At 35.5% G+C, this 12,158-nt stretch overlaps 1 protein-coding gene across 1 annotated transcript; it reads left to right on the forward strand.

The window, feature by feature from the left end:
* Positions 1–5,329: 5,329 nt before the first annotated feature.
* LOC133293613 (ras-related protein RABC1-like) lies at positions 5,330–10,073 on the forward strand. Its single transcript, XM_061492204.1, has 7 exons — positions 5,330–5,444; positions 5,641–5,782; positions 6,016–6,084; positions 6,193–6,258; positions 7,233–7,354; positions 9,016–9,144; positions 9,686–10,073. Exons 2-7 carry the CDS (start codon positions 5,650–5,652, stop codon positions 9,791–9,793), a joined length of 627 nt encoding a protein of 208 aa, XP_061348188.1. The 5' UTR covers positions 5,330–5,444; positions 5,641–5,649; the 3' UTR covers positions 9,794–10,073.
* The last annotated feature ends 2,085 nt before the right edge of the window (positions 10,074–12,158 follow it).

Genomic DNA, 12,158 nt, shown 5'->3' on the forward strand with positions numbered 1-12,158 from the left:
TCCAAACATGCACTGACATTACGCACATTAGATATCATAAGTCATAACCATTGTCTAACAGAAACACAAAAACACATTTAGACACCAAAATGCCAATAAGACATTTTTCTTTGATTTCTTTTCAGATCATACAATGAAAAACTTAACAAATGCACCTAACGACCAACAATAGAAGATATATCAAATGTGTATAAATTATATGGTCTATTCATTGAAGATTTTATCTCGTATGACAATAAATCAGTGGTAGACTAGACATCAAAACCAGAGCTAACTTGAGCGTTGAGAAATCTATCTATCTCTACATCCTACCACTGCAACTCACGTTCGATGTCATCGTCGATGAATGATAATAAAGCCGAGTCTTCTGTGGAAGTCAGGTGAGTGTCGTCGAGCGACAAGCTCAAAACAGTGGAGACTGATTTGGGTGGAAGTCAGGTGAGTGTCGTCGAGCGACAATCTCTTTCTCTCAAATTCTAAACCTGTGAAAAAAAAATTCCTAAATTTTTTTTTCTGCAATTGTAGACACTTGCTCCAATGTAGGTCCGCCGGTGGTTAGAGGTACTCTCTAGAAACCAATTTGAGTTGAGAAAGGTGGGCCTCCAATTTCTCATTTAGCTTTTGCAGATGATCTTATGCTGTTTATGGAGGCTAATGTTGAACAAATTGACGTGCTTATGAAGTACCTTAATTTATTTGAGAAAATATAAGGAGAAAAGTTGAGTATTGAAAAAACAACTATTTTTTTCTCCAGGAACACTGATGACAATACGGTAAGGAACATCACTCAGCGTAGTGGGTTCAAACTTGTTAAAAATATGGGTCGATATCTGGGATTTATGATGCAACATGGGAGAGCTACTAGGGATTTCTATGAGAGCATAATAGAGAAAGTTAAGGTGAAACTGAATGCTTGGCAACAACAATACCTTTCTCAGGCTTGTCGAGTTACATTGGCTCAATGTGTGATGGCGGTAATCCATTTTACCAGATGTAAAGTTGTAAAATCCCTAGAGATGAGAAAATGCAACGTGACTTCATATGAGGTGATATGGAGAATCATAGAAAGTATCATGGTATCAGCTGGGATATCATTACTCGTCCTAAGGCTTGTGGTGGTCTTGGTTTGAAAAGCTTAGAATTGATGAACGATGCATTTATTGCTAAATGTGCATGGGAATGTCATTCAAATCTCAATCAACTTTGGGCTCAGGTGCTACATGCCAAATATGTTGCTGATAGCCAATAGGGTGGGCTTTTCATGGCTAGAAATGATGATTCTAATCTTTGGAAAAACATGTGCAGAATGTGGGTGGAATGAATTGCAGGACCGGTTGTGTTGGAAATTAGGAGATGATAACCGCATCAACTTTTGGAAGGATAAATGGTTATTACAACAGAAAGCATTGATTGATTTTGTGAATATTGATCATAATATGGACACGAATAAATCAATGGCGGAGTGGACATCAGTAGATGGAGAGCAGGATTATGAGGAGCTAAATCGTTGGTTAATAGAGGATATCGTTGATTTATTTCGTAGCACTTTGGTTCCTTGTAGTACTGATGGACCTGACTCTATGGTTTGGGATACCACTTGAAAGTGGCCTTTTGTAGGCCATGAACATAAAAGAGGGAAAAAATTAAATTTTTGTGCGGAAGAAGCAACTTTTGCCCACCCTCAATCATGTTCAACCCACGAATCATGCAATAGACATGTTAGGGTTTAAAGTTGATATCTTTATTTGGATAATTATTCCTGATCAAATGCGTTTTTGTCTTGTAAGAGAAGAACACTTTTTCGAATGCCCAATATCCTTCAATGGAGGTTTGCTAGACTCAAGAGAAGAATAGAGATTGGGTAGTGCGTTTGGTTATTCCAAGAGAGAGATAGCCGCCACACTTATGTGTGTGTTGGCTAAGGTTTCAGTGGAGAAAATTAGAGAAAAAGAAGAGATACGAAACTAAGGACGAAGAGGGGCTATTTATAGATGTGGCACCTCATTCACCTAAGACTAGGTCAAATCAGCGCCTCATCAAATCCCAATCTTATTGGGTAATTTCCTTAATTTTATCCAATCAATCCAATTGATTGATTTCCCTAATTTCAGCCAATTAATTTAATTAATTAGTTTCCTTAATTTTATCCAATCAATCCAATTGATTGGTTTCCCAAATTTCAACCAATTAATTTAATTAATTGGTTTCCTTAATTTTAGTCAATCAATCCAATTGATTTGTTTCCCCAATTTCAGCCAATTAATTTAATTAATTGGTTTCCTTAATTTTGGTCAATCAATCCAATTGATTTGTTTCCCCAATTTTAGCAAATTAATTTAATTAATTGGTTTCCTTAATTTTGGTCAATCAATCCAAAATCTATATAGATGTATTAGTGACATCAAAGGTCTTGCAGTTGATGAATCAAATATTTCGAAGAACATATGATCTTGGAAAGGTCCACAAAGAGTTAAGTTGTTTATGTGGAAGGTGGTCCATGGTAGGTTACTCACAATGAGTAATATTTCCCAATGGAATGGTGGCAACGATTCCTGTCCCATATGTAGAACTGAGAGAGAGAATCTATCCTTCATGCCTTAAGGGATTATCATCAGGCTAAAGCTTTGCGGTGCGGGTTTGTTCCAGAGGAGTTGTGGGACGTTTTTTTCGATCAACATATATTTTCATGGCTGGATAATTTCATTGGTGATTGGAAGGAGTCATCAGCAAAAGGATTTTGTCTATCTATCTTTTTTATTACTTGCTGGAAGTTGTGGCAGTGGCGTAATGGTACTATCCATGGAGTTATAGTCCCTCCTAGTGGGCACTGAGAGCTTTTAATCCGTAATTTGGTTCGAGATGTTATTGAGTCTGATGGTTATTCTAATGAAAATGGATCAGGAAAAAAATACGTGGTTGTTAATATTGCTTGGTAATTCCCTATGGAGGGTTTTATAAAGATTAATATTGATGGTGCTTCCCGTGGAAACTCCTGATATAACATTTTGTGGAGGGGTCATCTGTGATGCTCAAGGTTCCTGGATTGTTGGATTTGCTTATAAGCTTGGTGTGTGTAATTCCTTTAAAGCTGAGCTCTGGGGTGTCCTCTGTGGGTTGGAGCTAGCTTGGAACTCTGGGAATAGAAACATTGTTCTTGAGAGTGACTCATCCAGTGTAGTCACTGTGCTCACCTCTTCTGGTGTAGCAGCTCGTGAAGGTCACTTGATCTCTTGCATACGAGCTTGGATTCAAAAGGATTGGATTGTCACAATTCTTCATACTTACAGAGAAGGAAATGCTATTACGGATTGGATGACAAATTCTATTTTGAACAATTCTAAGAATTTGGACTTTCTAATCACTGAGGACTCTCCTCTGGATGTTCAAGCTTCTGCGGATAGTCCTCGCTTGCTGAACATTCAGTAGATTAGGTGTCTATTGTTTATGTTTATTTTGTTTTCTTGTTGGGCTTCGACCCTTTGATTTATCAAAAAATAAATAAATTATTTCTCAACTATTTTTTTAGGGGAAGGATATTGTAACTACCAAGTTACTACCAATCAATCTCACCGTTAGATCGATTATGTTGATTCAACGATTATATTTATTTTCATCTTTGTATGGTCATGATTTCCCAATTTTAATACTTTATATTTATTTCTACCTTTGTATGACTATGATTTCCCATATTTAATGCTTTCACTTTAAATATGGGGAATCATAATCATACAAAGATGAAAATAAATATAAATGTTGGATCAACATAATCGATCTAACGGTGAGATTAATTGGTAGTAATATGGTAGTAACACAACTTGGTTATTACAATATCCTTCCCCATTTTATTAATCTTCTAATTTATTTTATCATTCTATCGATTATCATTTTAGTTTTTTTTTTGAGTATTTATGCAACAAAAGTCGGGTGGCTTAGGTGATAAATTAGGGTGTTCATGACAACGTTTCCAGAATCAAATTTTTTTTTTAATTTCTGCTCCCGGGAACAGAAATGGATAGAAAACTCGTTTGGTAAAATCGGTTTATTTTTTTGTTCCCAGGATGAACTGGTTTATTTTTGTGTTGGGGAACAGAAAAAAGAATCAAAAAAATTGATTTCGGGAAACGAGTTTTACCAAACGAGTTTCCTATCCATTTCTGTTCCCGGGAACAGAAATTAAAAAAGAATTGATTCCGGGAAAGTTGTCATGCACACCCTTATTCCTCTCAATTATTCTCCACCACTACCATCATCACCACCACCACCACCATCCCGACACGACCACCGCTACCATCGTCGTACCACCACAACTGTCATTACCACCACTACCATCACCGTCACCACCATTATCACTACCACTGTCACCAACCACCACCACCACCACCATCATCATCATCATCATCATCGTAGTCACTGCCATCACCACCACCACCACCGCGCCACCACTACTACCGCCATCGCCGCTGTTGCCACCACCATTACTACCACCACTACCATCATTACACCACCGCCAGCATGTCATCTCCATCACCATCGTCATAGACACTGCTGTAACCACTACCACCACTACCATCGCCGCCACCACCACCAACATTACCACCACCACTACCATTATCATGCCACTGCCACCGCCACCACCATGTCATCATCATCAACATCGTCGCAGCCACTGTCGTCACCGCCACTACTGTCGCCACCGCTACTATGCCACCATTACAACCACTGCCGCTGCCGCCACTGCTACCATGTCATCACCATTACCACCACTACTGCCACCACCACCATCGCTACGACCATTGTTGTCACCACTACCATCAGCACATCATCATCATCACCACTACCACCACAATTACCATCACCGTCACCACCATTATCACTACCGTCACCACCACCACACCACACCACTACCACCATCATAGCACCATTACCACCGTTGTCGCCGCCGCCACCATTTCATCACCACTATTGCCACCGCCACCACCACCACCACACCATATGAAAAGAAAAGTGATGATCCGAAATTTTTTTATGCTTAATAGGAATGATTTTTTATTCTATTATTTATTGTGTTATCAAACGCAATTCTCATTCTCGGAATAAAAATAAAATATGTTATCAAACACATTTTTTTTCTCAGTAACTATTTCAAGGCACAAAAATAAAAAAGAATTGTTTCTTTTGAGTAACAGTGCCAGAGAACAGAATGATTGTCATGCAGACCTTAACCTCCCAATAATGATTATGAAAATAATGTTAGTGGTTTACATACAAAAGTAGAATATATTAGAAATAATTCTGAGGTGGAGCCCAAAAAAAAAAATTTTTAAAATGAAAAAAAAGAAAGTGGAACGGTGACCTGGTAATTCGGACACAGTTCCGTTTTATTTTGCTTCCTAATATTTCATCTCCGACCAGTTCCTCTAGGATTTGATTTTCTTAATTCTTAGGTATGCGAATCTCAATCTCTCTCTCTCTCTCTCTCTCTCTCTCTCTCTCTCTCTCTCTCTCTCTCTCGTATAATCACTGTATTTTGATGCCAATGTTCATTTCGTTATATTGCGATGTGATGAGTTTCAGAATCGATTTTTGTTCAAAGGAAAATTCGATTATTTATTTTTGTTCGTTATTTTATGATTGGATCAGTTGATTGCGATGGATTCGAGTTCGAGCCAGGAATTCGATTATTTGTTTAAGTTGTTGATGATTGGGGACTCCGGTGTTGGCAAGAGTAGTCTCCTCCTCTGTTTCACCTCCGATACCTTTGAAGATCTCTCCCCTACAATTGGTTTGTTTTGTTCCTCATTCATTTCCAAAACTCACATGCCTTTTGTTGTTGAATCTAGGTTTATGCATCTTAGGAACAAGCCATTCATTGTCTTTGACATAGCCATAGCATGTTATTAGTGTAGCCTTAGCTGATAGCTCACTGATTCTCCCTGCTTTGTTTTGTTCAATTAATTGCTATTCAGTGTGATCTAGAGTTTCATGCTTTTTTTCTTGTTTGATGTCTCAATATAGGTGTTGATTTTAAGGTCAAATATGTGACTATGGATGGTAAAAAGCTGAAACTTGCCATTTGGGATACAGGTGTTCGCTTGTGTTTATTTTTTTATTGATGTTTCAATTGATACCTTTCTTCAAATCCTTTCCTAGCAGTAGTGTCTAATTGTGGATATATGGTGATTAATTATGCAGCTGGTCAGGAGAGATTCAGAACATTGACAAGTTCTTACTACCGAGGTGCGCAAGGGATCATCATGGGTGAGTTTCAATTCTCCATTTCTTGATTCACCACCCTCCCAGTCAAATACTTATCAATTGGGTGAAGTGTTTTGAGTTTTCATGAGAACCTAGACTGGAATATATTGTAACATTTTGTATGATGAGAGAGATACGTAGTTCAGTAGTTTGTCTTTCTCTTGAAAGTTAACCTATGCCTTTATACTGTTTTTTGCAATCTGATACAGTCTGTGATTCGCTTGGTAAAGATGGTATGAGCAAGTTGGTTCTTTGCTGAGAGGAGTTAAAGCCAAAACTTAAGTTGTGCCACGCTTTTAGTCCATGGTTAAAGCTTCTTTGTTGCCTAACTTGCCTCACACAATCAAACCAAATGCTTGCCATAAAGCTAATCTTTTCAAAGCAATGATGATGGGCATATAGGTCTAATTGATGGTGGCTATAAAGAGCATTGCAGAAATAAGGGACAGTAATGGCAGAAGATAAGTAAAGAGGGGATCTTGAAAATAATCTTTTCTTGATGCTCTCAAGCATTTGTGGAGCATGTAAACTATTTGGTTACTTACAAATTAATACACTTCATACAACTTTAAGTCATTTTCCTTGACCCGTGCTGAATCTTGGAATACCACTTCAATATCATTGTGAGAGTTGAAAATCATTCATGTTGCTTCTTGCTTGAGAAAACTTAACTATGCATTGGACATTGATAAAGATATTGGCAAGCAAATACTGAAAATCATACTTTCCTACATATTTCATGCTTTGGTTCGTTAACTGAATTTCTCTTTGTTTAATTGAGCTGCGGCAATTCAGGGACCAAACTAAAATTACCGTTCTAAGTTGTTGGTTGAATTCACCAGGAAATGGCGGGCATATCTCTATCAGTTGCATTATGTTGAATGGTCTTTGGATATTGGGAAATGTAGTCCCCAATAAATGTTTTGTTGAAATTTTAGTTTTCAATTAACTGAATTTAGCTCCTCAAACTGATGCAGTTTATGATGTAACTCGGCGAGAAACATTTACGAACCTCTCTGAAGTATGGGCAAAGGAGATAGACCTTTATTCAACAAATCAGGACTGCATCAAGATGCTTGTTGGAAACAAAGTGGATAAGGTATCTGTCCTAAATATCATATACTCTCCCTTCATCTTTCTGTGCGTTTTTCAATCATGTCAAATTTTTGTTTGATTACCGGAATCTATACATATGTTTCTGGCTGTCTGTGCTGGATATCCATGCTTAAAATCAATGTTAGTTGGTACTTTAAATTCTCTTTCTTCTGGAGAAATTCTTAGGAAACTTTGATTCAGAGAAAATACTATTGGATATCTTCAGACCAATTTCTGCCTGCTCAGTTTAAAGGGTGTGGAATGGAGGAGGGACAAATTCTCTGGCACTGTGCTCTTTTTGTGGGGTTTTGTTGTTTATGGATGGAGCATGATGCCTGAGTTTTGAATCAAAAGTTTCTGCCGTCCCATCTGTTATAGAATGCAGTTTTTCTGATTTCCATGTGGGTGTCACTTGTCAGGCCGTCAATGTGCGGTCTTTCAGAGCATAGTAGTTAATTGCGCCGCAATAGCGCCGCGAGGGCGTTGTGCCGCACCAGAACGCAATAGCGGCCATTGCGATCGCATTTGCGGCCAAATCATAGCCATATTGCTGTCATAAGGCAAAATGTCAATTTTGTCCTAAATTTAAATGTGTAACAGAAATTTTTTTAGGATTTTTTAGTCTATCTGCGTCTCTCTGTCACTTCTGCTACATCTGCCTTTAAAAAATGTTTCTTTTTGCATAGTAGTTAATTGCGTCGCAATAGCGCCGCGAGCCGCGCCGTATGGGCGTTGCAGTGCCTCACCGCAAGAAACCGCTCCGCGCCTCATCGGAACGCAACAGTGGCCATTGCGATCGCAAATCGCGGCCATATTGCTGTCATAAGGCAAAATGTCAATTTTTCCTAAATTTAAATGTGTAACAGAAATTTTTTAAGGGTTTTTTAGTTTTTTAGTCTATCTCCGTCACTTCTGCTATCTCTGCCTTTAAAAAATGTTTCTTTTTGTCATTATTTCTGTTATATATCTATTCCACTATTTTCGCAACCGCAACCCACTATAGCGCTATAGCATTTTTCGGGGTTGATCGCGACATGCCGCAATCTGCATTTGATAACTTTGTCTTTTTGTCATATATCTATTTCGCTATTTTTACAACCGCAACCCGCTATAGCATTATAGCGTTTCTTGGGGTTGGCTACGACATGCCACAATCCGCATTTGATAACTTTGTTTCAGAGGAGTTTCTGTTATAGATGTACAAAGGGGTTGGGGGGATTTTTTGGGTTAATGTACTTGTCTTTGGTCTGTTTTGTCTTTTCCCTTTAGTTTTTCTAGGTTCCTTGGCCTTGATTACATATCCTCTATTTCCATTTTGTCTTCTAGTTCTTCTGGGAGGATTACTACCCTCTAAATTAAAAAAAAAAAGGAAAAAAAAAAGATAAGGAAGCAAGTTTTTTTGAATGATTTTACTTTGTATTTAAGTAAATGTAAATCTTGTATCACATTGAATCCCCCTCTATTGGATGCCATTGGTACAAGAAAATCTTCTTCCATTCTGGCCCAAGTATAAGAATAATCTCATGTCTTCGATGTCTCAAGTCTGCTACATGTCTCATTTATTTCGTGTTCAGAATTATGCATTATATTAGAGTTTATTACTATATTTATTAATGCATTCCATAAGAGGACTTGACATACAGATGGATAATATTTGCTTTTCAGGAGGGTGATAGAGTTGTGACAAAGAAAGAGGGAATAGAGTTTGCCAGGGAATATGGTTGCCTATTTATTGAATGCAGTGCTAAAACTCGAGTTAACGTACAACAATGCTTTGAAGAGCTTGTTTTGAAGGTATGTTGAGTGACATATATGCCTATTTCCTAACTTAACTTTGGTCCATAATTGGTGTACTGCATGCATTCCTTATGCATGTAACCATACTACTTTCAAGCGAGAGCACTGGCTTGCTATGAGAGTAAGGGAAGCAAATCATGATTGTTGAATCATGCATAAGTGGTCATTATTAAAATCATGCAACTTTCTCTTTTTAGTATCTTGGTCATCCATGTAAGTTTCAATTGTTATGATTTGCTCTTCTTACCTCTCATAATAACCCAATACTTTCACTTGACATGCCTCTTATATATGATTGCGGAAGGCAGAAATGTTTAATTGAAAAAAGTATGCTGTACAATCTTGGGAAAGTAGTTATTTGGCAGGTAAATAGCTAATTATTACTCATGATACGGAATAGACACAAGTTGACGCGTAAAGAAAAATTGGTACATGGGGCACATGGAAACGGATTGCATTTTTTGAGTTGTTATAATCAACATGTTAATATCATAGAAAACGACCATAATTTTTTTAATATTTTTTTGTGTTTCCCCAGATTCTGGACACACCTAGCCTCTTAGCCGAGGGCTCTAAGGGGGTTAAAAAGAACATTTTTAAGGACAAGCCACCCCAGTCTGATGCTGCCACAAGTAGTTGTTGCTGATATTGAAAGGCTATTTCACTCCAAAATTTACTGTCCACGAGAAAGGCGTTGAATCCATTTTCAGAATCAGAGTTCTAACACAAGTTTATTGGTTATTTAGTAGCTGTCGAAGCCTTAAAGAAAAGTATCTAGGTTCCTGTTTTGTCTTTAATATTATATGTAATATATTGATGATGGTTATCTGCATTTTTCTTTGGTTATTGTTTATCGTTGAGTCACATTTAATGTCATATAATAGACATGCAAGAATCTTGCATATCATGTTATGGAAACCAGTTCAAATTGCATATAACGCCTATACTCAACAAAAAGATTAAAAAGCAGGATATTCATCAAAGCTATCCCAAAGAACTGGCATAACTGGGCTTATCTTTTGACACCGGTGTTAAATACATCTCATCTAAAAGCTGTTAGATCACAAAAGATCAACGATTCTGATTTGTAAGCATGTGACACCATTGATCTTTTCTGATCTAACGGCTTTTAGATGAGGTGTCAAACTTTAAAGTTGATACCGGTGTCAAATGATCTTGCCTCATATATATATATATATATATATACATTATTAACATTCGTAGTTAAAATAAAATTAAATAATATTGAATTTTGAACATTAATCTGAGTTTATCAAAAGATATAGGGGAATTGGAACGCTTCTCTATGGTCTCTATATTCAGAAATATTTTGGAAATCTTATAGAGTTAACACGTTAAGTATTAAAAGTTAACAAAGTAAATATAAGTGGAGGTCTTATTAGATACAATATTGGCGTTTTTACTTTTTATTATTGGTTTTGTTTCCATAATTACTATAGTATTACGTATTATTTTGTTTTGAATCCAAAAAAACAAATGTTACTATCTTAAAATTAATAATTAAAGCTTACTGAAAAAATTAATAATTATAATTGTTAATGAGAAATTCAGATATGTATGAACGTTATTCTTTACTTGATCCGCTAAAGATGAAAGTGTTAATACATTATTAGTCTTCTAAAAATTTTGGTCACCAAATTAATCCTTCAAAGATTAGATTTTACTATATTAGTGTTCCAAATATTTATGCTAGCAAATTAGTCCCTCAAATATATAAGACAATTACTAAATTCGCCTTGTGTCACCACTTTAATTCACCATAAGAATGAACATGGTGATATTTTAAATCTTTGAAGGGTTGATTTAGCGAAAATCTTTAAAATATTTGTGTGAGGACTTGCTAATCTTCTGAGATACTAATTGGATGACAAAATGTTTTAAAGGATTAAAAAAAGGGTTTATTCAAGAAATATACTATTCGTTTATTTATTTAATAAAATATATTTTAAGAAAATAAGAAAAAAGTTAATTAAAGAAAATAAAATAAACAAATAGGATTGGTAAATGGTAATGTATATTCTTTTAAAGATATTGAAAAGTTAATACCAAAAAAATATTGAAAAGTAAACTTCGAAATGTTGAAGTGATTTTATGCATAATCAAAAGCAAATTTAATTATACAAGAGGTTTATGATAGTAATATTATACTAAGTGCATGCTGAGATTAACATGCGACGGTATTGAGCCCACTTCTTAATTCAGTGATTAGAAACAGAAAGTTTAGCATAGATAATCTGAGACAAAGATAGAGTTAAAGCTTGGGGCTTTTGCCCCTCTTTATTACAAAAAAGAAAGAAAAAGAAAGATAGAGTTAAAGCAAAAACACACTAAAAGGAAACGGTGAGGATTTAATTTTTGGGAGGTTTATATTAAATTGTTTCCTAACATTAAGATTGTATATAAATTGAAATTAATGTTTTTTTGTGTATCAGGAGATAAAATTATTTTTTATAAATTCAAAATGACATAATTTTGGGGTTTAAAAAAAAGATAGAGTATTAGAGTAAAATTCTTGATATAAGAAAAAAACAAAATATTCTTTATTTTTTTCTTAAACCTCAAATATACAGTTTTGGGGTTGTACGAGATAAAGTTATCTCTTATTGTAAGAGAAACATTTTTTTAATATAAATTACTAAAAAGGGAAATTATAAATGCAATAAAAGAAAGTACATATCAACAAACTAATTTTTTAAATTTTACATTACATTTACAAAAAAAGAGAAAATAAAGAGAAATACAGAAAAAGAGGAAAAAAAGTGTTAAGTTGCTTTATAGGTGGGAGCCTTTGCTATTCCTTTTTATTAATTTAGATTTTCTCATACGCTTTTAAATTTGATATCCATAATTAACCTTAAGTGATTCTAAACTTAATATATTTGTATTTTCCATATTAATTTCTAATCATATTTTATGTTAGTTTTAATTTGATTTTTCCCTTTAAAATAAGGGTTTGTTTTTTCTAAAGTTACTTTAGACAACTTTGTCTA

Source organism: Gastrolobium bilobum, unplaced genomic scaffold (assembly GCF_033153095.1).
Source record: "Gastrolobium bilobum isolate Gb01-03AN ecotype WA unplaced genomic scaffold, APGP_CSIRO_Gbil_v1 utg87315, whole genome shotgun sequence".
Lineage (NCBI taxonomy): Eukaryota > Viridiplantae > Streptophyta > Magnoliopsida > Fabales > Fabaceae > Gastrolobium > Gastrolobium bilobum.